The sequence below is a fragment of the Colius striatus genome, chromosome 12 (assembly GCF_028858725.1).
Source record: "Colius striatus isolate bColStr4 chromosome 12, bColStr4.1.hap1, whole genome shotgun sequence".
Classification (NCBI taxonomy): domain Eukaryota; kingdom Metazoa; phylum Chordata; class Aves; order Coliiformes; family Coliidae; genus Colius; species Colius striatus.
This window is the reverse complement of record NC_084770.1, coordinates 2446821-2472760: the sequence shown is the minus strand read 5'-3', so window position 1 is coordinate 2472760 and position 25940 is coordinate 2446821. Positions and strand designations below refer to the sequence as shown.

Below are 25940 nucleotides of genomic sequence, written 5' to 3'. Positions count from 1 at the left end.
AAAAAGTTTTTCCATGGTCTTCTGGGCCACCCAAACTCAGCCACTGCCCTCTGGTTCAGAACGAAGCAGTGTCACTTCTGTAAAGCCATGAGCAAGAATTACAGCATCACTGAGGTTGGAAGGGACCTCTGAAGACTGCCTGTGCCCACCCCTCTGCTCAACACTGGCTCAACTACAGTGGAATGCTCAGGGCTGTGTCCAGTGGGTTCTTCCCCCTTTAGTGTTTGCTTTTAGTTCTTCTCTGAAGAAGTCTTTCTGAATGAAATGACATTCTGACCATTGACTGTGCAATGAGTACATTGGTATTACTCAATCCACACCAAACCCTCTAAAGAAACAAATGCTTGAGGAAGCAAGACCTCTCTGGTATCTGTTATTAGTGGAACCTTCTAGTGATGACAACACATTCATGCAAATTGAAAGGATTAGCTGGAACAGAACTATGTCACATCAGCTCAACCCAGCGCTCCCACTTGGGGCTTGCCTGCTTCAGTCTGCCCAATGAGGCTCACAGGCACTGTTATCTAGGCTGTCATAAAAACCAGCTCACAGCATGTGGTGTGTACACTCACAGAGTATCTCATCATGACTCCTATCTCCTCTTAGGCTGGAATATTCACTAACTTTAGAACAAGTTGAAGGACAATATTTCAACTTATCTTCAACACCTTTGTGACCACAACAGACACTTATTGATAAGAGCATGACAGCAGGTTACTTCTATTCTATTCTACTACTATTCTTTTATACTTCTCCTATAAGACAATGCTATTTGACTTTATGCTAGCAGAAAGATACCAACCTATCTCTTGTCCCAGATGAGATGATTTCAGAGACCCCGCTGAGGACACGACAGCACAGCGGCCCAGGCGGCCCACTGTTTCATTGAGGCTTTTCCCAGGTAGGTATTGCTGCCATTTGGGGCTATTAAAAGGATGATCTGAGCCTTGGATCATGATCACATTCACCCTGTCCCGTAGCTGGCAGAGCAGCCTCTCTGGGCTGACTTTAGCAGCATTCCTCTTCCCGATGTAAGTCACATTGTACTTGTTCATGGACAGGTAGTTTTTTCTGACCTTCTGCAGCCTGGGTATGAGATTTCTGGATGAACTGTCCTTATCCCATACCTTCACAGAGTCTGCTGCTTTTTTTGACTTCTCAGCTGTTCCAGAGGTGTTGTCTTTTACTTTGTCAGAGGCACCAAACCACGTTTTGGGTACCTGACCCAATTCACTGGCTGCTTCGTGGAAAAGGCCCTGTGATTTAAGCAGGTTCCAGTTTTCTGAAGTCCTATGAACGTGCAAATCATTCTTCTCAGTCTTGAAAGGAAGATAGTAGCTTTTTCTTGTCTCTCTCCACAGGCAAACTGTCAGTGCTAGCAGTATCACCACAAGAACACACATGGATTTTTTCAGTACATTGACGTGAACCATAGTGTATGGTGCATCCAAATGGAACACGAACACAGGGCAGGACGGTGCTCCTGGGAGAGAGGAATACATCTCAGTCAGGACTGCAGGCACAGGCATGCATATATATATCTATATCTAGCTTTAAACATCAGTGTGTAGGCAATGAGGGGGGGAGAGGGGTAACACTGGGGTAATTTTAAAATCTCAGGCAGTTTTTGAAGCTCTTATTTCAAAGTCCACCACCTCAAACATCAAATGGTGAGACTTGAGCTGGCTACTAGCTATTGCATGCTATTTAACAGTGATCTGAGGCCACTCAAACCTCTTTTCTATCCCCTTCCACAAGTGACAGGCAAGCTTAACACACCCACTGTCACACTAGTGACAGGGCAGGACTCCTCTTTCCTTCACCTCCCATCTCAGCCAGCCAATATGTCCCCACCAGCGTTTCCAGAACTGAGCTTCTACTTGATCATAGCCATGAACTGTAAAATAAGCACATAATGAGGCATGTAACTGTTGAAATAAAAACTATGTGAGCTCATGAATAGTGGGAGTTTCCTCAGCCTTGTACTGACACAGTGACTTCAGAGGAAACTCCTCAAGCCTGCAGTGGGCTGAGGGCACTCCCAAGGTGCAGCCTCACTAAACTGCTGCTGGGAGCCACAGTACATTTAGGCTCATAAATGCACTTTGATAAACATTACTCAAGGTATGTTAACCCTGAAGAAAGCAAAGCCAGATATTGCTGTACAGTACTGTCTGTCATAAAAAGGATGCAGCAGGAGTGTCCAAAAGGCAGCTCAACCTTGGCAGCACAAGGGGATGGCGTAGGGAACGTATTGCTAAGGTGTAAACACCTGGTGAGCAGCACATTAAACCACAGAAGATAGGAGGGTGGCTGCTCTGGGAGGTGTCCGAGGTCACAGCAGCAGTATAGAGACACCAAGCATCTCAGAGCTCTTCAGGAGACAGACACATGCAGATCCACTACCTGGGGATAAAGCAGCAGGTCTCCACCTCAGGTCATTTTTGGTTGATTTTCTTCTGAGAGTTTAAGCAGAATATCCGAAAACACAACAGTTCTGTGACACACTCATGAGCTCAAGAAACACCTGCAAAAAAAAGAGGAAAAACCCACTGTGTTACAGAAGAATCTCGTGGTTCTGGGGACGAGCAGGTATTTCTTCAGACAAAAGCTGTTACCCAACCATGCAAGGGCCAGCAGCAAACATGTTAACAACACATCAGCCTTTTAAACGCTTAAACACCCACTCAAAATAGGCATCTCACTTTTTGGTCTGAAATCTAGTCTCAGCTAAAGCAGTAACCTGTTTGCAGGCTGCCTGCTCCATACTCCCACCAGACCAACAGCTTCTCTGTGGAGAAGGCTCTGAGCAGTGTATATGCCAACAATACAGTCTAGCAAAAAGCCCAATGCTGATGCTTAACACAACAAACAAGGGAAAGAAACTTTTCCTAGGGAAATATCTTACTGACTGCTCTTGGTTATTTCACAAACTCTCAAATGCAATGGAAGAGAAGACTCCCTGCTTTTTTGGAGTGAGTTGCATGAAATGTTTTACAACATATATCTTGATCCACAGACCTTAAAAAACAGACAAATGTGTTTTAGACTTTATAGCTTCACTCAAGGAAACACAGCAAGAGAAAGGGAGAATCATATAATGGTAGGGCTTGGAAGGGACCTTTAGAGATCATCTAGTCCAACCCCCCTGCAGATGCAGGTTCACCTAGATCAGGTCACACAGGAACACGTCCAGGTGGGTCTTGAAGAGCTCCAAGGAAGGAGCCTCCACACCCTCCCTGTGCAGCCTGTGCCAGGGCTCCCTCACTCAAACACTGAAGGAGTTTTTTCTTATATTTAAATGGAACTTTTTTGTGTTCCAGCTTCATCCCATCACCCCTTGTCCTGTTGCTGGACACCATTGAAAAAAGGGATGTCCCAACCTCCTGACATCCAGCATTTAGATATTGGTAAATATTAATGAGCTCCCTCCTCAGTCTCCTCTTCTCCAGACTAAACAGCCCAGTTCCCGCAGCCTTTCCTTGTATGAAAGATGTTCCATCCCCTGATCATCTGGGTGGCCCTGCACTGGCCTCTCTCCAGCAGTTCCCTGTCCCTCTTGAGCTGAGGAGCCCAGAACTGGACACAGGACTCCAGATGAGGCCTCAGCAGGGCAGAAGAACCTCCCTTGACCTGCTGCCCACACTCTCCTTGCTGCATCCCAGGCTGCCATTGGCTTCTTGGCCACGAGGGCACGTTGCTGGCTCATGGCCAGTTCATTATCAATCAGCACTCCCAGGTCTGTCTCTGCAGAGCTGCTCTCCAGCAGGTCAATCCCCAGCCTGGGGTTGCTCCTTCCTAGGACTCTGCACTTGCCCTTGTTGAACCTCATGAGGTTCCTCTGTGCTCAACTCTCAAGCGATTGAGATCCCACTGACTGGCAGCACAGCCTCTGGGGAATCAGAGACTTCGCAGTGTCAACTCAAGAAGCTTGCTTCTGCAGAAACTCTACAATGCCACATAAGCTAAATTACAAATGCTACTGTTCATAGGAATAAATACTAAATTATTAAGGCATTGTAATGCAGACTACTTGTATTTTCTTTTAACTCTCTTAAGGAACTCATCCTGATTCCTCACCGAGAAGGCTACTTGAAGGGTAAACATTCTGCTATCCCCACTCCATAAACAAAGAAAAATACAATTAAAATTCTAGAAGCACAAGTAATTCCAGTGTTTAATGAAGTGTTTTCCCCTGCCTTGACAGACCATCTCACTTGCCATTTGAGATGCAAATGCTAGTAAGGCATAGTGGAGTCTATTTGGTCACTATGGTTTCAGACACAAAGGTGAGGCAGTCTGGGGAATGGGGGATGTCAGGAGGAGGTGCAGGACCTCACTGCACTTTCTTGTGCCAGGAGTTAACACAGGGTTCTCTGTGCTGTTTACAAAGTCCCTCTTCTGCTGTGGTCTCTGAAAATGCTCACCCTGCCTCTCTCCCGGTGCCCATGCAGCTGGAGGCTGGGGTGGGCAGCACACTCGGGGTGGGCAGCACACTCGGGGTCTGCCTGGTGCCCTCCGGGACAGCAAGAGCCACACGAAGGCAGGAGACTGCAAAAGCCATTTGCTAAAGAGGAAAGCATTGCTGAGTCAAGCTCCACACTGGCAGAGGCTCTGCTGGTAAACCACACCTAGGCAGCAATGTTTTCCAAATCAAGAGATAGACTGAAATAAGAGTTGTCCAGTGGCAGCTTAGTACAAAACTCTGAGACAACTCCCTCTTCATGCAGCTCCCAACCTGACTTTACTCACAATGTATTTCCTTACACAAGCTGAGAGTCTGGCTTCCAGGAAACCCAATCAAGACCTTGTGCATGAGCAGGACAGAGCCTCCACACCACACAACATGCCCCAGGCACCTCGCTGCCCTGCAGAGCAGAGCTCTTGGCTCTGGGCCCTGGAGGGCTCTGCCATGCTTTTGACTTCAAAGCCTCTCTTGATGGGTTTCCAGGTGTGATACCAGGCACATCTCAGTACTGTCACCTTTTGTTTCCCACAGCTAGGATATCTAGAGGAGTGGCAGGTTCATCATGGTGGAACAAAACCTTACAGCCCACTGCACAATCCTGCTGGGACATTCCTCCCAAGGCAGTAAAACAGAGGATACCCAACAAGTCACAACACCTCCTCTCCTCCCCAGGCCATACAAAGGAACCTGCAAAACTCACTTTCAGCACTCAGCTCAACATGATCCCTGCCTTTGATGACTGCTGCAATGTGAACAGTTATTTTGCTTTGATTTCTAAGTCAGCAAAGTAGGTTCTGCAAACAAGCACATTTTAGCAGAGTCACAACATTTCAAGACACCTTTTGTTCACCAGGGGTTCACTGCAGTTCAGTTCAATTATAACTGCTACTTCACATGATTGATTTTAATTTACTTGCACAAGCAGTGTCCTAACGTGAGGTCTCTTCCAAGCATTCTGCTACTGAACATTTCTGCTGAATGGGAAGGCAGTTGCTCTTCCAGGCAAGGCAGGATAGCCCACAGCAGAGCTCTCTTTCCACACCTTTAGCTAAGTCACATGTGTGCAATCCTGTATTGCAGCACTTAGTACAAATGTGTGCTTCTGGAGGTGATGGAAACTTATCACCTACACAAAGTATGAGGTGACAGCTACAAGTACTAAGAAAGGGCCAAAACCCAAATCCCTCAAACCTATAAAAATACTTAAACAAATAGCTGCTGCCTACCTGAAAGCTAGAGCCTGATGTGGCTGTAGGATGCAGTGCTGGCTGGCTGGCAGGCTAAGCCCACACAGAGTCCTCTGGGGTAAATTAACCCCTGTGGGTAGAACAAGCGAGTGATGCAGTAACTTTACTGCAGTCAGGGAATTATATCCTGTCCACACACTCTTATACTTATTTGTCCAAGTACTTCACTGGACTCAGGTCTTAATTATCAAACTACACAAGAGTGTGAACCTCCTGCCTCCTCTTGCATCCCAGACACTGGTGTCCACCCTGGGAGCTGCAGCCAGCAGTGCCCTGGGAAAGAACACAAGGCAATGCCCACTTGTTACCACAGCAGATTTACTCTAAAACTGGTAACAATAGTGGCTTCACTTCATTAAACAACAAGCCTGTCAAGCCCTTACCTGTTTCCAGGAGTGACTGACAGCAGATAAACAGAGAAACCATTTAAGTATAGACAAATAAAAACAAATTCATTTCTCTTCCAGTAAATGTACACAGCTTCCAAAAAGCTGTGTCATCAGCTGTACCAATGCCCATCCTCTGCATATTTGCTTAATTGCTTCTTGAAACCACTCACATTTCCCCAACTGCCCGAGGCAATGAATTGTGCCACTGCAAGGACAAGCCCTCCTCTGCCTCGCTTCACACCAAAACCCCAGCTCAGGGGCAGCAATCCTCTGCCTTCATTTTCTGCATGCCGCTTGTGCTTGCCCCACCTCTCCCAATACCTTCATTTCCCCGTTTGTTGCTTCTCCAGGCTGAATCCTGCTAGTTCAAATCCTCCCTTGCACAGCAGCTTTTCCATATCTCCAGCTCTCTTGCTCCACATCCCCGGTACAGCAGGCAGCCCATGAACATCCCTTGCACACCGGGACGCCCCAGCTGCACACGCTCAGCCCACGTGGCACAGCAGCAACACAACAATGGGGCTGCTTTGTTCTCCTTCCAAAACTTCCTCTACTTCTATTTCCCTTCCTGACTAAGTCCTGAGCTCTAGGCTGGCAGTATTGGCTTCAGGATATTTTGCAAGCGGGCCTGACTCACTCAGAGTTGTCCCCAGCACAAGGCAGAGGATGGGAATAAAATCTGACTGAAGAGCATTATCTCACCCCTGCTAGTTCAGGCTTTCTGACACTCCACTGCTCGGCCACCCAGGACTGCTGGATCCCTCTGCAGCTGCTCAGTGTTTTCTCTAGTCCCTGCAGCTCTCTGAAGACAAAGCCAGCCAAGCCCATAACCTAGCCCTTCCTCCTCTCCTTTGCAGATCCTTTACCACCGCTCAATGGCAGAGATCTTGCAGCAAATCCCTGTGGGACTCCTGTGATGTTGTGAAACCTGACCACTCGGTTTCCTACCCACTAGGCTGTCACTAATCCAGAACAGGAGCTTCCTCATCTCACAACAGCTTAAGGGTTTGGTTTTTTTTACCTGAGGCTTTTGGTGAGCAATCTCACCCAAAGCCTTGAAAAATCAAGCACGCTGCTCTTGCCCTCTCTCTGGTTTCAGTAACTTCTGAAAATGCAAGAAGAGGAAATGTCTGCAAACAGATGACGAGACTTCTCCTTTAATTCTTACACATTCTACAGTTGTTAGTTACTTTTTATTATGTTTACTGGTCTGAAGCAATGGATCCCACCAGAGTCCCTCTGAAATGCAGTTATGTCAAATAACAGCTTGAATTTACTTTCAACAATGAGAGCTGCAGCCCCTGGGGATGAGCACACGTAGGGGTCTCATCTGCCTCTTCTAGGTCCTTCTGCTCATACATCACCACCATTCACATGCAGTTTCCTTGCCTGTGGTATATGTACGAAAGCTTTTTGCTTCAGCAAGTTGTTCCTCAGTCTTTTTTTGGGTAATGTGATAAGAATTTCTTATTTAAACTCATAGCATTCACATCTCTTTCCAGGTTTCCTTCCTTATGCATTTATATCTGTAGTCACAACTGTGCCATGCCTAAACACAAAGCAGAAAAACATTGTCCCAGCTTTTTTCTGGTGCATTTTTAAATGTTTTTATGCTCCTTCATATGTAGATTTTACTCTTTGACCACCTATTTTAATTCTTTTTTGGTACATTCTTGTTAGTAATTCTTTTCTCCACTCAGCACCCTCTGCAAAGCCCCTGTGAAGAGAGCAGTGGCTGGTAGCAGAGACAGAACAAGCTCACATGAAAGGGTGCGAAAAGGGACTATCTAAAGCAGACAGACATGCAGTTGTAGGGCAAGAATCCCTCCATTCAAAATAAAATACATACCCAAGGAAACTGAAGAGAAAGAAACTGGGATTCAAGGACTAACCTTGAATTCATGTCTGCTCTTAAAATTTCCTATTCCTATCCTGAGGAGAAAAAAAGATTAAAATCGAGAGGCTCTATAGTATTCATCAAACTCTGATCATGCCATTTGGCAAATGAAGGAGGTATACTTTTCATCCAGGTGATAATGCATTTGTGCAAGCTAAAGAGCTGTCCCTCTGGAGCTGAGTTCCAGACAATCTCTCTGGTATTTCATTTAGCCTCATTCGTTAATTCAACTGTGTGTATTTCAGTTTTGTAACTATATAAACCAGGAAGGCTCACTTCTAGCAGTTCTTGGGTTGGTTTTCCAAAACATCACTGTGCTGTGAAAATAAAACATCTGTTGAGCCATACATTTAAGTAAGTCCTTCCAATGCCACCAAGAACAACAAAAAAAATGAGGAATTTCTACGTGAAGAATGAGAAAAAGCAGCATTTATGTGAGGAAGATGGTTATATTTCAGATGATGCTTTGAGGAGCTCTGCAAGTCACTTGCTAATGAAATAAATCATCCCATTAGTCCTGCCTGCATTAGAAATCTCTGCATATGCCAGGAAAAACATGCTGCTGTCACAGATGAAAAAAATTCTCCAGGAAAACAAGGAGAGGCAGTTGGGGGAGGCACAGGGGAAAGTTTAAGCATGTGTTTCATTTTGGGTTTACACATCAACAAACACTAGGGTTTAATAAAGGCAGAAGCCTTCATTTCTGGCTGTGCCAGCCTTTTATCCCTCCTCTTTTCTGAGGTCTCCTGTTGTTTTTGGAAGATGGCTCTGCACAGGAGCACACCATCTCCCCTTCTGCCCTAATTAAAATGCAGCACTTTTGCTTTCACTCCCCTCAGATACTCCACCAGGCACCTCCAGATCCCCATGGGCCACTGAGACCCAACCCTTGCTGTTGTGGCTTCCCATCTCTAGCTCCTGCCAGGGCATCTGCACAGCTCTGGATCAGGACCAGCCCATACCAGGGCAGAGACTTAAACAAACTGCATGTTTGGAGCTGTTGGAAGTCAGCTCTAATAAAACCACTTTATGTTAGCAAATATGACATATGTGATGACAAATGCACTCCAAGGCATCTGAACCAGATAATCCATGCAGTTAAAGACAAGCCAACTGTATGACTGCAGCAAGACACGGTATTCTCAGCAGCACTCACAGGACTAAGAAGCAGCCTTGCCAAGAAATGAGCCTGTTTGCTGTTGTGCTCCTGTCCAGACCCGGAGTGGACACAAAGACATAGGTGCAAGGACTGTCTTCAATAGCAGCACACAGAGATATTCACCAAACAGCATGATGCTCTAACAGCTGGTGGTTGTAAAATGGACAGTCCTGGTCCTTTGACTACTTGTTCAGAGACTGGTATCCACAGAGGGACAACCTAGTCTTATGAGCAGTGACTGAGGGAATTGGGGTTGTTTAGTCTGGAGACAAGGAGCGCTCTCTACAACCACCTAAAAGGAGGTTGTAGTCAGGTGGAGGTTGGTTTCCCAAGTAATAAGTGACTGGACAAGAGGAAATGGCCTAAAGTTGCACCAGGAGAGGTTTAGATGGGATATTCAGCAGAACATTTTGACTGAGAGGGTTGTTAGACACTGGTACAGGCTGCCCAGGGAGGTGATGGAGTCATGATCTCTGGAGATATTTAAGAGAAGTGCAGATGAGGTGCTTAGAGACATGGTTTAGTAGGAGCTTGATAGTGTGAGGTTAGTGGTGGGACTTGATCTTAAGGTCTTCTCCAACCAGAGTGATTCTATGAGTAAGTTTCACGTCAAACAAGTCTATCACATTACCACCCTTTGCTCCAACACTGTCAGGAAAGGAGTTAACACCCCGTATCATCTTCTGCAAAGCCACAAGCTCTGTGTCCCTGAACGTGTTGGCTAAGAGAGAAATGGGTTACTTACTGCAGGGTCCTTCACAGGTGCATGAAGATGGAAGGGCAACTGAAATCTTAGGTCAGGAAAAAATGACTAAGCAAGGCATGGCATGATGGAGAATACCACACACATGTCTGTGGTTGGTGAGCTACTCACCCAGAGGGATGGCATGTGTACAGGTTCCAGAACAGGACCAAGCTCTTGAGTGGTGGAACCAGCACCTCGCCATTACAAAAGCCTGCTTCCTACCCCACAGACACTTGCCAAATGCTCTTTGATAATGGTGATGGACAAGAAAGAGACCCTGCCTGCATGGGGTGCTAGCGTGCCCCAGGCAAGTCATGCTCTCCAGCAACGTGTTCCCACTCAGATGCAGTCAGACAGCCACCACAGGAGCTGTCAGAGTGTGGCTCGACACAGAAGCTGGTTCATCATGGGCACATGCCCCATCACCCAGTAAGAAATGTAGAGAGCACTGCTGGTAACAAACCTCTTCTATTTCTAAAATCGCCAGTTTCATGTTTAAATTGAAGAAAGAGAATGAAAGTGCACCATACCATACACAAACAGCACACACTCTCAAAAGCACTGCTGTTCTCTCACGCCCAGACCCCCAGCATCATGACTTTACAAGTGAGATGTTCATTATCCAGTCAGCTTTACCATAACTGTTCCCACACTGAGAACAGTAAAAATCCCCCTCGATTTTAAAGACCAGGAAGAAATGACTCATTTAGGGCTATTTACTTTACAGGGGACATGACACCTCAAGTCAAACACATCATTTATTCATCCCCCCCCCAGTCATGTGGTTCTCTACAATGTTTATCTTTCAAAATGAGAAGGGAGTGCTTCTTTATTTTAAATCCACAGCATGTGGCAGGTCAACACTTAATGCCTCTGCAAATATCACTGCACACCAAGACATGGAATTGGTATTCTATGGCCCAGGACAATAAATACACTTCATGACAGCTGCAGCTATGCTACCATCAGGATACTCCAACAGCAGCCTTTTGCAGGTGAGCACAATGTCTTTGCATCTCCTCAAGGTCAACACAATAACTCTTTACAACTTGCTCAGAGAAGCATCTCATTCAATTTACCCTGAGACAGCGAAATAAACTCACAGATCTATGCACCTACCGTTGCTATTTTTTGGTCTAGAAACACTACTGAGAGTTGGTCTTCCTCTTTATACTCAAGGGCTCATCCCTGTCAGGAGTGGCAAGGCTGGCACCCAACAGCAGCACCAACTTCACTGGAGGACAGAAGTAAAATGGGAGCTCTGGTCATTGGGTTCAGAAAGCAATATTCAAACTTTTCTATATGAAGCAAAATACTTCTTGCATTATTATTTTAAATAAATTAGTTTTCACTAAGAAATCCACAATTTAGAGAGAGAGAGATGTCAAGAATGTTCATCAAAAAGTATCAGGGGCTGAGAAAAAAAGGCATGTCCCGATGGCAATAGAGAATGTTAGACAGGGCATCAATTAGAGCCCATCAAAGCAAGCAACTTTCAGAGAAATTGTAACAAGTAATTAAAGTGCTTGCTAAATAATTGTTTTCTTGCAAAATCAGAATATTTCCTCAAGTATGGAGGACAAATAGAAACATCAAAATCACAGATAACCCCTTTCTCTCTGACAGAAAAGGAGGTGGGAAAAAACCACCCAACCCTCTGTTAAAACAATCAGATGCTTTTCCACAAACAAAAAATACTTTCTTCTGCTCTCCACAGCCAAGGTAAGCTAAACTGATACCACTTCTACTACACATTGTCAGTTCCACTGGTTCAAGTGAGACTGGAATGAGCAGAGGAAAGCTGGGTATGGCAACACAAGCTGTAGAGGAAGCCCTGGTGCGAGTTCAGCGTCAGGCTGCAACCGAGCAGCCAAGGTAGCAGATACACAAGAATCCATATACCCTAAAGTCCCAGGTACCACTTATTGTTGAGGCAGCAGCCACGTTCTCAGAAGTCAAAATATTTGCAGTAGCAGATGTCAAATATGCCTTTTGCCAAAGCATGTCAGCGAGTCACGTCCTCACGCAGTGAGCTCATGGCACGGCTGCACCGCAGACAGCAATAACAGCAAGTGCTGCTCTGCTTTTTAAACCTGAGTTTTTCATCTGGTAACACTATCCCCTTGTTGCATCACTTCAAATGTATCTGTTGTCAATAAGCCCACAAGAACATCACCAGGGAAGTCACCTTGCCTGAACAACATCCAGTTTAATAAATCATCAGGAATATAAAGGTATGGTGCAATTCTGGGTGCTTTGATATATTTAAGGACATATAAAGAGCTTAAGACACTCCTCCCTCCTCAAAGTTTCATGTGTGTATGTATAAATACATCATCACTTTGCTGATACAGCCTTCATTTTAAAACCTCCTGGCTATTTTCTTACCTCCAAGATGCTTAAGAAAGAAAAACAAGTTAAATGGCTCCTCCTATCCAAATCCAAGACTACATCCTCTGGCTAAGGATCCAGCATGGAGGATGCTTTGCAGGAGCAAACAGCTGCCACTCTTTTGTGCACCTGGCACAGCCTAGCATCGCTCCAGCTACAAGCTCCCAAACAGAACATGCCACACATGTGGTAGCTCCATGGTGCAGTTACAACCTATCCAAAGAATTCCCTTTTTCTTCCCCACTTACACACTCAGGCAGCATTCCAGTGATGATCAGTGCAGTTATGGGCATGATAAGAGTGATGTGAAGTGCTACAAATCTACACACTGTTGGAAACACCATGCTTGTGAAACTGAAACACATTTAAATGTACTGAGGTTTGGAGAGGCCAAAAAAGTTGCCAGAAAGACCACTTTAGAGTCTCTCCACTCTGTATAATATCTCCTCCTTCTAGAGTTGTTAAGCTTGCTTTTTCCTCTATCAGAAAGCCAGGTGTAAAGCCTGGAAAGCACTACCCAGAGCTCCTCTCCCCACACACATCCCTTGCTTCTATAGTCAGTAGTTTAGAAATAAGTCTGGCAGCAGAGCTTGCAGACAGCAACGAGATGGATCCCCCACGGACCTGAACCACACACCTCCCCTTGAAGCAGGCTGCTCTCCCCATGATCCTGATTCCATGTGCTCAGGAGTTTGTGCCTCCACTATAAAGGATGCCAACCCATTCTGCCAGCCTCATGGCACTGCCTTCTTGGCACAAGCAGACAGAAATAACTTGGTCACTGTGCACAGCAGCAATGGTTCCTGAAATCTGCAGCGTATTGCTCTCCCAGGGTGTTGCTAACAATGGCTCACCCTCCCTGGGTTTGCATAGAGCCAGGTGAGAGCCTTAGAGAGCTCTTCTATGACATGAAAAAGCTTTCTTGAACCTCCCAGAACAATGAAAGATCCCCATCTCACCCAAGGACAAGCCAGCACTTTGCTGGAAGAAGGAATGAGATAGTGGAGGAGGGATGAGATATGGGAGGAGGATGTTACTGCCAAGAGCTTGATTCCTGCACATAAGCTCTTTCCCATCTGCTCAGTGCCACCTGGCCACAAAGGCACCAGACTTCTTTCTTGAAGGAAACTCCAGATATAGAAGTCAAGCATCTGTCGTGCCTAGGATGGAGGGCTTTGGAAAAGGCCCTTTTCAACCACCACTAATTTCCATTACTAGCTACAATGCTTCACTCTTCACCCCCACCTTGTTTTCTAAACATCACTGCTAAAACTTGAGTCATTTCCTAGCATGTAAGAGCTGGAGGGCCCTGAGATGAGCACACATTAGTTCACAGAGTTCATGCCTCAAGTTTATCTGCACTGCAGTGTTTCTTTTTATAACATCTCAAATCAGTTCTATTGAACTATTGAAGTTATTCTAGCATTTTGTCACCAGTCAGCTCTGTCCTCAGGTCAGCAATTTCTTGGCACTGCAAATCCCAACTTCATCTTCTTTACCAAGTGAGAAATCAGGAAGGTGGGAGGAGGCGTTTCACACGACTTCTGTTGGTGTCCTGCTGCTGGGAAATGCTGTAACTCAAGCAGCTGGTGCAACCACCAGATGTTAGACCATTCTTGGAAAGCTTCTTTTTGTTGGGTTTCATGTGACTCGAATCCTTTTTGATCAGAAACTGCTTACCAGTATGAATGGAAACATTTACATGTAGGGTCAATCATTCGGCTGACCCAACGTACATTACTGAAGTAGATGCCCTCAACTTCAATATTAATCAAATCTACACTGCACTGCTCTCACTCAGGCAGCCTAATCCCCAAACCCACACAATTCTCTCAAGTAACATCTTACCACTCCAGCCACAGAAGGCCAAAGTGCTTTGCTGGGGCTTCCTCCATCCCCAAAGAAGGAAACCCCACCTCAGCATGGGTGAAACACTTGATGCTTGGTTGCAACTAACCTTTACACATCAGTGAGAAGCTGCAGAACACTGCAAAACTTGCCTCCAAGATGAGTCTGTGCAGCAGACACTGGTTACAGCCATCTCTTCCAATAACACACCTTGATGGACTGCACGGGTACAAAGTACAGATGCTGACACCATCCACATCCCAGCAGCAGACACACCTCTGTGCAAAGCATCAACCCAGATACTCCACATGCAGGGCTGTGGCTGGCAGCTGCTGGGCATGACACCAGGTCTAACTGCTTTGAAGCAACAGTGGGTATTTCCACACAGCCCTGGTCTCACACACTGTGCTAAGACCACACGGTGCCCAAGACTACGAGGGCGATATCAAACCACCTCTAGTGGATGCCATACTCATCTGAGAAAAGGCTGTTTGTTCTCACTGATCAACACCTGCCCCAAGCTGAAAGGGCAGAAGCCAAGTGCAGAAGTTCACTGAACTTTAAACGTGGCTGACTTTTGATCTGGCTCAGATCAAACTTTAGGTTAACAGTTAATGATTCATTTTATTTAAACAGATTTGCCTGCTTTAACCCCAGTGTGCCTTTAGGAGATATGTCTACAAGTTTTTTACTTGGGAATGCCACCACAGCCACAGGAGAGCTCATCCTAGGTGGCCCTTCACCTCCCTAGCATCCTCCTCTTGCCAAAGGATTCCTTACCAGCAGCGTACCTTGCTCTCCTTTCCTCCATCTCCTCAGGACAGGAGCTCAGCTGCTACCACACCACATCTGAAGTTTGCACAGGCACCTGATGGCACATAGTCCTGGTCATCTCTTGACAGGAGACTGTACACAGGTTTTTTCCCATTCTCAGGCTCTCATAGCAGTAGCCCCTGAGGCAAAACTGTCAATCCCCAAGTCCTGGGTATGCCACAGCAGTCAAATAGCAAAGCAAAATGACTGAGAAACCTGAGGAAGCCCTCTCATACTATACTGGGATTATTAATTTGTATTTCATTGGTCTTCTTGTTTGGGTTTCTTGGTGGGGTGGGGGGTGTATTTTCAAAAATCAGGCTAGTTCAGCTAAGGTTCCTCTCCTCCACTGCAATGTGTTCTCTCTCTCCAGGATACAGTACCAATACATACACCTATATACTCACACACCTGTCCCCATCTATTTTGGAATTAGAGAGTCATGCACATTGCTGAATTAAATATTGCTGAAATAAAAGATTTTCACAAGCAGTCCAACATACATATAGGCCAGAGCCCGATGCTGCTGAGGGAAAACACTTCTGTAAGTTATGCTCTGGGAATCTCTTTTCCTCCTTCTGAAATATTACAGAAATCACAGTTAAAAATCTGTATCAGTCTGATTAATATTTTCTGAAGTCTGCTAGGAACAACAATTTCCAATTTCTTCCCCCAAAAGCACAATGCTAAAAATTGGAAGCCTGCCTCAGTTTTTAGGTTGCTCTTGCTCTGGGCTGTGTATAAAGCCTTATCTCACCTGCATCTCTGTAAGGCTTTATCTGTAGCTATCTCAAAGAGGACAGCCAGCCAGTGCTTCAGCAGCTAACTTCCTTTCAGGAAGTCTTTAAAAGGGCTCTTAGAGATCTCAGCAGATCACAGCACAACAAAAAAAAAGTGTAAAACTCATTTGTGTGAGAGCAGGGAAGCTGAGTGGAAATTTCCCATACACTTGTCAAGAGGTGCCAGCTCCTCTGAACCCTTTGACTTCACCAGGGCAGCACTGCTGCCAGGAGAGATGAAAGCTCTGAGCTCTGCACAGGCTGATCAGACACTCACATGGCAATACTGCTGGTTAGCTTTTGGCAAAGCCACTCCTCTGACTGCAGCAGTACTTAAGAGTGCAGTTTCTAAGAGCCCAAGGAGGCACAGTACTGCGTGGAGCAGAGGAGGAGGGATGGAGATGGATATACCTATTATCTATGAGGTGCTTTCCTCCTGTGTTTGCATCTCCAGGACTCTCCTCTTCCTCCTGGGAAATCCTCCCTAAGGTCTTTCACATCCATTCCAGCACTGGCACAGCATGAGCCCTAATTTCCTTGGCCTTTCTCCCCAGGGCTGTAGCAGGCAGCTGCTCTCCTGCCTTGACAAGATCTATATGTCCACCTCCAGTCCTCCTTGTTGGAAGTCCTTTCCTTATCTGCATTTTTGGTCAGCTTTTGCCCCACCTCTCCCAAGACCCCCGTGTGCAGTGCCTCCTCTAGGCTTGTGTCCTCTGCTTACCACGATGTCTCAGAGGTGATGCATGAGCCTCATGGGATGCTTCAAGTGCAAAGCAATGGCTGAGATGGATGTCTTCTGCTGTAGCATATCACAGCATGGACCTCGTGTGTGTAAGACAGCAAAAGCCTTGAATATACAGAAACAGACACCAGAGTGGCCACAGATCCACACATATCAACAGACACCTCCTGATAAAGCTGCCCCAAACCAAAAGTGCTGGTGAAATCATCCCTAAAGCACATGCAAAACCACAGCAAAACCAAGCAGATGGGCTGGTACCACGGTTCAGCATCCAGTACACAGAATTAATTACTCTGTTAATCCCATGCAATACAACCACATATGCATCATCCTATTATCATTAAAGGGAGTTAGTGTGTGGTCCGAGGTTTTGCTGACCATGCTCCACTGGTCTGGAGAGACACTTTGGAGAACCATTGCTAAAGCTGGACACAACATATCAAAGCACATCACTGTCCTTCTCCACCTTTGACCATCTAGACCCAACACATTGATGTCCCTTTTTCCCAAAGGGCTGGCTCTCCTCAGACACAAGCCACACAAGAACAGGGGTCATGGAGCACTGCAGGCTGAAAGGGAGTGTGTGTGTGCCTGTTTTGATTTTACTTCCCTATTTCAGATGTGCTCAAAGGAGGAAAGAGAAAAGGCCACTTCAGATATTAACAGCACAACTGCAGACAAGAGAGTTGAACATGAGACACACACATATTAAAGACTGAATACATCACTGCACTGGTTTTCAAACATTCAAGTCCCTCAGCACCCTTTGCTTATTAAAAGCAATGTCTAACTAGACTGTCTAGTCTGAAACCGTGTTTAGTAACAGGGGATTGGGTTTGGCTGTCAACAAGATTTCTGAGCATTTCAAAAGGGGCTAAAGATTGTGGCCTGGCACAAATGGAAGATAACTTTTCAGTTCAGTGTTACCAAAGCACATTAAGAGGAGAATCTCTGCACTAAAAGTGAACCCATATTTGGCCAGTTGACTTGGCCTTAGATTTCATCTGTCCTGAAGACTGGCATCCAATCAAGGCCAAAATAATAATCCATCACTGCTGCACATTTGTACTTTCCATGTGCACACAGAGCTGCCCCACGCTCCCACACCTCCCAAGAGTGGACGGCTTCCATACCCACGAGAGGTTCAGCCCACCCAAGGTCACATCCCAAGACATGCCTTTGTCCTGCAACCTGAGGATTTCCACAGGTGAACAAGGAAGAAAAACAAAAATAGAACTAAAACTCCTCCTTGTTTTAAACAAAAAGTTTTCCAGGGCTGACCTGCTTTTTTAACCCTCTGTTCCACAGCCAAATCCTACCTGACCAGAAGTCAAGCTGTCTCCAGCTTAGCTTTTTCCCTTCCCCTTGAAAAGAGCATCTCTAAAGGTGTCCAAGGCAACATGCCACACTCTTTCTTCTCCATTCACCTGCCTCCAGCAGTGCATTGCCACTTGACATCTCTGCAAATTCTGATTTCTCTGTGTTCTCCTTGGGGGTGGAAATCCAGCAGCCCCCTGACAGGCACACTGACGAAGCTCTACCACCCCAGCCCAAGTGTTTCAGTTTGCAATGCTAAGGGTAATGCAAGACTGGGAAGGAGAAGTGTTCCTTGGCCAGAAAGGATGGGGTATTTTCCATATTAAAGATTCAGGTTTTAAGCAGAGGAGATTAGCATATTTCCAGTGGAGGTGGAAGTGTGGAATAACATCTGGCACTATTGATGCCACTAAGTGAAGGATTTAAAGAAGGTGCCAATGAGGTCCTCCCAAACCTTCTTCACACAGGAAAACAGGCATAAACACAATACTTGTGTTTGAAGTCACCTCAAAAAATGCCCCCTACCAAGTAAGTTTTCTCATGTGCAAGAGAAAAAAGGAGGTTCCCAGCATCACCATGTTGCCCAGCTTAGCCTACCCAAGAGTCCTGCTTTGCATGACTGAAACCTGATGGTGTACACTAATTGTAGCCAAAGAGCAGCAGTATTCATGCAATTATTGGACTAAATAGGCCCAAAGATGGAGCACAGAGCTCTAGCAATATCCAGTACACATCGTGGAGCTGTTGGACTAGCTCGTTATCCCAGGAGGTAGATGTCAAAGGCGTGCAGCACTGTGATAAGGGGCAAGATGCCAGTGAGGAAGAGTGACAGAAAGACAAAGTAGTGACCTCAGTAGAAAGCCCTTCAGGAGTGTTCACCAGAGATCAGCTAACTCTAACCCAGCACCACCAGGAATATTGCCAGAGGGTTTCTAGGGAAAGCCCTAATCAAAAGGAGCTCCAACACATATATTCACTTTATGCAAATCAGAATATTCTCTGGGTCTTAGACAAGTATCTGTACATATGTGTGATATATGATACATAGCTATCACAGAATCTTAAGGGTTGGAAGGGACCTCAAAAGATCATCTAGTCCAACTCCCCTACCAGAGCAGGCACAATCATAGAACCATTATGGTTGGAAAAGACCTTTAAGATCATCGAGTCCAACCATAACCTCACATTGCCAAGCCCATGAGTAAATCACATCCCTCAGCACCTCATCTACATGTCTACAGGCTCCAACAAGAAGCAGAACAAATATTTGATTTTGCTTTAGAAGAAAAAGCTAAGATAGTTGCAAAGGGAATAGCAGAGAACCTGTTTCCCATGCCATCCTCCCAACTCTGCATGCAACACACGAAAGCCCCAGTGCAAGGAGTGCCTCTGAATGTACGTGGCCTTGCCACACCAACAGTAGCCATATTATTGCTGTAGGCATGAGAAGGAAATAGAGAGGCAGAGATGAGAAGGGCAGAATGCCATAGTCATCACCTTCTTCTCCAAGTTCCTTCACCATCCACATTAGTTCTTGCTAAAGTGAGCAGAAGCAGATTACCAGGTAAGCTCTGCAGAGATGCTGCCATGAGGAGCACATCCGTGCTCTACATGCAACTCTTCATGCCCCCATCTCCCTTTTATTTGAGTTCTCTAGCCTAGGAAAGAAATTAAGAGAAACATGTTAGACAGCCACATCAGACTAATCAGAAACCACTGGACATGGGATCACAACGGCCCAGCCAGGACCACGCAGCAAGTCAGCAGTGACACTGAAATGCCCAGAGCCTGCAGACACTGCTGCACCCACATCATGAGCTATGGAGTCCTGGGGAAGACCAGCCCCAAACACCTTTAAACACAGCCTGTGCTCAAATAAATCAGCACATATAGCCTTATTTTGAAAGCAAAAATCTGCTGGTGAAGAACCTGTTGGCTGTAGAACTCCTCAAAGTCTAAGACCAGGAGCCAGGGTCAGGGAGAGTTGGCTGAAGAAATCACCCTCAGCACCAGAGTTGTGTGTCCCTGAGCAATGCAGTCTGTATAAACACGTGTGCAAAGGCCATCTTGCAGATTCCTCTCCTGCTGGACCATTCATAGCAAAACCCACTGCCTGCACTGGCTCAACAGAGCAGCAATGCACTGTACTTATCTGATGACCCTTGCTGGAAAGACAAAAGAGCCTTTACAGAGTTCTTCTAACCTCTCCCCTACTTCTAAAAGAAACTCAGTGTAACCACGGCACGTGTTCTAAAATCCTCTTAAACAAGATATTAATCACAAGACTGTTTAGCAAATGAGAGCACACAATCTGCTCCAAAAACACCCCCTCCCATAATTATCCTGCCCTGGGCAAGTTCCCAGTGTAGGTGCATGGTCTGGCATAGGTTTCATCTCCGAGTTCAATCTCAGCTTTCTGCTCTCAGCAAGGAACCCATGTGCTCACAGCTTAAGAAGAGGTCTTAATATCCTGATATCCCAAATTACTGCCAGCTTGAACCACCCAAGGATTCTAATCCACTGCAGCACACTACAGGTGGGGAGGAAAAGTAGTGGGAGAAAAGGTAAGCTTAGGCTTCACAAGGTTTGTGTGATGAGGAAAGGGAGGAAGACAGGTGAAAAGTGAGAAAAGAAGAGAGAAAAAAAGAAGAGGGGTGCTTGGGGTGACAGGAGACACTGGCATGCAATGCCTTACCTCAAGCACAGAGGGCCCATCAGCACCAGTCAGTGCAAGTTCAGGCAGTGTGAGAAATATTGAAACTAAAACAGCTCTTGAGGCTTAGGTCAGAGGGGAGGAAAACCAAAAGATCTGACAGGTAGACTGAAAAATACTGTTCTTTGCTTCCCCTGGCCAGCAGCAGTACCCTGGCATAGCCACAGCTTCAAGAGTCACCTCACTCAGCAAGAAGCCAGTCATCACAAGAGCAGTTAGAGCAAGCCTCCCTGGGGTGAGGAGATTTGGACAAGCAGGCTACAGACAGCTGTAATGCACTACAGGAAGGCTGGATAAACAGTGGTGAGCCCCAACACCAGCACATGTATGTGGCAGGCTAGGAAATCCCCAGCTAGCAAGCTCAGCAGAGCAGCAGGATCCCCTTTCTGCAGGCTATGCTCACAGCAGGCTTTGTGGTCTGCAGAACAGGCACGTTAAAGAGAGCAAACAGGAGAGAAAAGGAACACACAGGAGCACAGGCAGTCAAGTAAGCATTGCACACTGGTTGTCCAGCCACACAGCACTTCAGGGACATCACTTTTAAAAGCTTAGGACAATCCAGCTCTGTCTCCCCACTCCCTGCCCACATCTGCCTTTATACGTGACTGAAAAGTGAACCCAGAGATGCCATCAGGGGCATACAGCTTCTGCTGCAGCAGAGCCCGGAGCAGCCAGCCTAGGGACAAGGGAGCTGCTCAGCTGTCCACCCACTCCCTGCCATTAGCAGGGCAGAATGCTCAGAAATATCCACCAGCATCTCTTGGAGGATCAAGAGGACACGTGCCCCTCTCACCACAGCAGGACAGTGAGACTGCCTGCTCAGGAGCACCTCTGGCTCCTTCTAGATATGCACAGAGCCTGTGCTGGGTGCTGGGAGCCACCAGCTGCACGATGGCCAGTGTCCATCAGCACAGCTCGAATCCTCAGCACTTGTCCTACAAGCCATAAGCACAACAGTTATCAGTCCTTCTTGCCTTCTGGTCAAGTCTGAGTGACAAATTCATCAAATGCAACATTTCTACAGGGCAAGCATTTGCATCACTAGGAACAGTAGTAGAGAGTTAATGGAATAAAAGATACCTTGGAAGATTAAAAGGTTAGGTTAAGGCTCCAAATTACCTCATTATACACAACAATGTTGTAAAAATTAGCATGAATGTATCATTATTCCTCTTCTCAGACAAAGGATCTGTATGGAAAGACACTGGAGGATGCAGAAAGTCTAGTATCAGCCCAGGTGAGTTCATTTGCCTGACAGGAATTAATTAATACCCTAGTAATATCCAGGCTCCAGTGTGACAGGTACATGCACTAACAGGTAGTAATCACAGATTGTGGAACCAGGAGGCAGCAAGTGCCCGCTGTTGCTCAGCATCCCTCCCACTGCCAGCCAGCAGAGACTTAGGGCTTATCTTCTATGGGGGAGAAATTATTTCTCCTTCCCACCTTACCCAACTGCAGCATAACCAATTGCTTTGGCAGAAGAAAACATCCTAGTGGCTGTGTTCTCATAAGAGAAATGGTATTTGTTTGTTGCTTAATTGTTAATGCTGATAATACTGTTAACTGTTAATCCAACTGTCACTGGTTTGTGTGGAGCCGTTTCTGGTAATGGGGAAGGAGCTGTAAAGGCAGCTCCTGTAATCAACTGCTCAAAACTCTCCCCAGCTCTGAGTCAGACCCACTTCTGGGGTTGAGCCTCTTGGGCACCTCCACGATCACATTTTAAGAAGCAGCAGCTGGAAGAGGAGGCTTCTTCCTTCTTGCTGTGCTTCCTTCTTTTCCAGCTGGTGGTGGTGGAAGGAGCTGGAGGACCGAGACACAACCATGCAGACCTCAAGGTCAGTGAGGGAAGAGAGGACGAGGTGTGGTGGAGCAGAGACCCTCCCCTGCATCCTGTGGAGCAGAGATTCTTTGGCAGTTCTAGAGGACTGACAGCTGTGCCCAGAGGAGGCTGTGAGTTCAAGAAAGGGTAGCATTGCAGCAGAAGGTGCCCAGAATGCTTCTGGCCACAAGGGAGGAGTTTTTGAGCAGAAGCTGTAGCTGCTGGAAAGAACTCACACCAGAAAAGTTCACTAAGGACTGTGTCCTGTGGGAGAGATCCTGTATTTGAGCAGAGGAAGAATGTGAGGAGTCATCCTCATCTGAGAAGAGAGAAGCAGCAGAGCCCATCTGTGAGACACTGACCACATCCCCCATTCCCTGCCCTCCTGAGCTGCTGAGCTGGGCCTGGGAAGAAAGGAGGGATGGGGGAGGGAGATCTTCAAGTGCTGGTTGTATTTTTCTCATCATTCTGCCCTGGTTTTGCTTTTTGTAGATAGTAGAATAACCTTTCCTCCTTTCCTCTCTCAGTCGAGCACTGGAGTCTGTTTTGCCTGGAACCGTAATTGGCAGTGAGCCCTCCCTGCCGTTGTCTTAATCCACAACATCCTTGCTTATCTTTCTCCTCCCATTGTGCTGGGGCCTCTGCCATCCTAACAAGGGTGGCAGTTGATGGGGGTCATTGAGTGAGAGACTGTTGTGGTGCTTCTTCGCTGGCTGGGCCAAAACTATGACACCCAAACTTGCAAACTTTGCCACCACAACTCTTCTACAACACAACCACCAAAACCATCTTTGTCAGGTTAATTATGGCTAAACAGCAAATCAATAAACCACTACAGAGCAGCATAGCATTCAGGACTGCCCCAGGCCAGACAGTGCAACAGCTCCCTCTTGCCGGAGTAGGCACCACAGGCTGGGAGGTCACCAACGCACGTGGCGCAGGGGCACCTGACCAGGAGCAGTGACACAAGCAGACACCACCACTAGCAGAGACAGCTCATGACAGATGAGAAGATGTAAGGAACAAGGAGCCTGGGCAGGACAAGCTGCATTCCCTTGATGCAGAGGAATGGGACATCAAATCCAGACAAGGGCTCTGCCAGGAATGAGATGCTGAGAAGCTTCAGGTCCATGAAGACAATTAGGGCAAGGAGCTGGAAGTGGTCTGGGAACAAGCTTGAGAAAAGGCAATGGCTAGAGCAATTACCTGTCTTGGGACAGTGTCAGAGCCCAGCATTCTCCAGGTCACTAGTCCCAGCCAGTCAACAAATCCTCTCCACACAACCTGTCCTTCACACCAATGATCCACACAGAGGATGTTTCATTACTGAAGCAAGGTTCTACCTGTGTTGTTTGGGGATTGGTATCTTAAAATTGGTTGGGGATTGGTATCTTAAAATAAACTTTTCACATCCTTTATTGCCAGATCCTCTCTTAAGGTCAGATCCATGATCAAAGCCTGCACATGGGCTGAGTTCTCAGCACCAGAAGTGAAGTCCTAGTGATCTCCCAGAGGAGCACCCAGAATTGGCTGGCTACCCTGTGCATGCCTCAGATCCCAGTCTACACAGTGATGCTTTCCAACAACCACATCACAAACTGCAGATGCTCAGACATTTATGAGGAGCACTCCTAAGGAGAGTGCTAGATATTCTATGTTTCTGTCCTTGGGGCAGAGTTGAAGCGCAGAACAAGGTTAAAGCACAGTCTCAGAGCAGCCAAAATTAAAAAGAAAACAAAGCAAAAAAAGCCCAACCACAAATACACACCTGTTTTGAGATGAGCAAGGCAGGATTAAGACAAAAAGCAGCTGTGACACCATACACTCAGAACCTGTAGCACAATCCAACTGCCTCACAATACTGCAGGAGAAAGACTTCAGACACTAAGCACTGTTGACACTAGAGAAGCAGAAGGCAGCAGTTTCCAAGGGAAATATAGAAGTCTTTCTACTTTCATTAAAGACCCACTTTCCTTTATTAAAGAAAAATTCTAGGACAAGCCCAGGGCTACAGCAGACTGCTGCACTTAATTCTCATTACATGCATAAGTCAGGCAGTTTGTGCTTAGGCAGAAGAACGATCATCATCTCAGAGCAACAGGTCTTTGCAAACACTGGACAAAGTCAACAGCATCAAAGAAAGGACAGAAACCAAATGGCATCACTTCTGCACATGGGAGGCTCAGCAGCCAGGAAAGCAGCCAGCAGTGAAGGCACTCAGGTGCTGCCTTCAGTAGGGGTTTGGGGGTGATGCAATCACTGCTGTCAGACCTCAACCTCTGTGACCCAGGAACAGGGTTACCACTCTCAAGGGCAGAACTGAAAATCCAGTCATTGATTCTTATCTAGGCCATACACCCTGGGAAACACACCCCTAAGTTGTGACCTTAGCCGGATATCCCCTGCTACTGCACTGCCTTCCTGGGGAGTGAGCTACAGACTCAGCTGTTGAAAGGCATGCTCAAGTAAGACTTTCCATTTCCCACACTTCCCCAGGGCACAGTGCAGCCAACCTGCACAACAGCCATGGTTCATGCAGGAGCTACAACAAGGTCATTATGCAAGCTATAATTTGTACAGGTAATCTCTCTCACCCAGCAGCAGCCTCAGCCAGGCAATTCCCCAGCAGGATCCTGTTTTCACATCTACCAACTTCATGAGCTTCTCACCACCTTCCCCAGGCAAGGGACTGCAAGCAGAACATTTCCATTTCAAACCCATCTTGCTTGAGATAAACTCCCTTCCTTGATCCTCCTCTCCAAACCACAGCTGAACAGCTACTCTTTTTCCAGCGAACACCACCAAAGTAGCTTTTTCCAGGTGCTTTTTAAGGGGGTAGTTTTTGTAGCTAATCTGCTCTGAAGCAGCACACCTACTTTTTGACACAAACCCACAGCCAATAGTCTCCTGCTAACAGGCTATACAAAATTCCATTAGAACTACTGAGAACACCAATAGTCACATTCAGTTTGGGGAAAAAGAAGCAGCATAACTACAGAAAAAAGAGGCAGAATGTACTCAGACATTTGGAAGTGTATCTGCTTCTTTTGTTGGGTTTTGTTTTGTTGTTTGTTGGGTTTTTTTCATTCCAGAGTTTACTTTCTTGAAACCCAGGAGAAAGAAAACAAAGGATGAAAGGAGGCACAAGGATGTTTGAGGACCAGGGAGACCCAAAGCTCTCTAGGAAAAGGCTTCTTAGGAATCTGGCAGGAGCTGAGAGGGCCTAGACAGAGACACAGTGGAAGGAGGAGAATGTTTCTTGGAGCATATGTTTAGCCAAGACAAGAGGTGTGCAGAATTGATATTCTAGGTGTGCCTGCAAAGTGGTCTTCGGGCTGCCCATCTAAGAAATGCTTTAAAACAATTACAAGATTGTGACACACAGCATTGCCCCACAGGCTATTGCATGTTTTAATCTCAGATGGAGAGAAGCAGGACATGATCACCTTCTTGCCCAGCCTGAGAGTTTTCACTTTAGAAAAGCAGCCAGCAATGGCAAAAGCTAGCCACGAAAACCCCATCATTAGCACAGCCTGTGGCTACCAAAAGCCTGGCAGGTGGCCTTAGGGTAGAAATGGTGGGCCAGGCTCTCCAAAAGTCATTAGCA

General features: G+C 46.4%; 1 protein-coding gene across 3 annotated transcripts in view; it reads right to left on the bottom strand.

Moving 5' to 3' along the window:
• ST6GAL1 (ST6 beta-galactoside alpha-2,6-sialyltransferase 1) overlaps positions 1-25940 on the bottom strand; it is a 51600-nt gene that overhangs the window by 15152 nt on the left and 10508 nt on the right. For 2 of the 3 annotated variants that reach the window (XM_062005787.1, XM_062005786.1), the window contains 2 exons: positions 2407-2527; positions 803-1483 (listed from right to left, as the gene is read on the bottom strand). In XM_062005787.1, the coding sequence (XP_061861771.1) occupies positions 803-1433 (631 nt within the window). In that variant the 5' untranslated portion in view covers positions 1434-1483; positions 2407-2527. Of the gene's footprint in view, positions 1-802; positions 1484-2406; positions 2528-6425; positions 6554-25940 lie in introns of those variants that run through there. The other variant, XM_062005785.1, reaches the window with a different exon arrangement.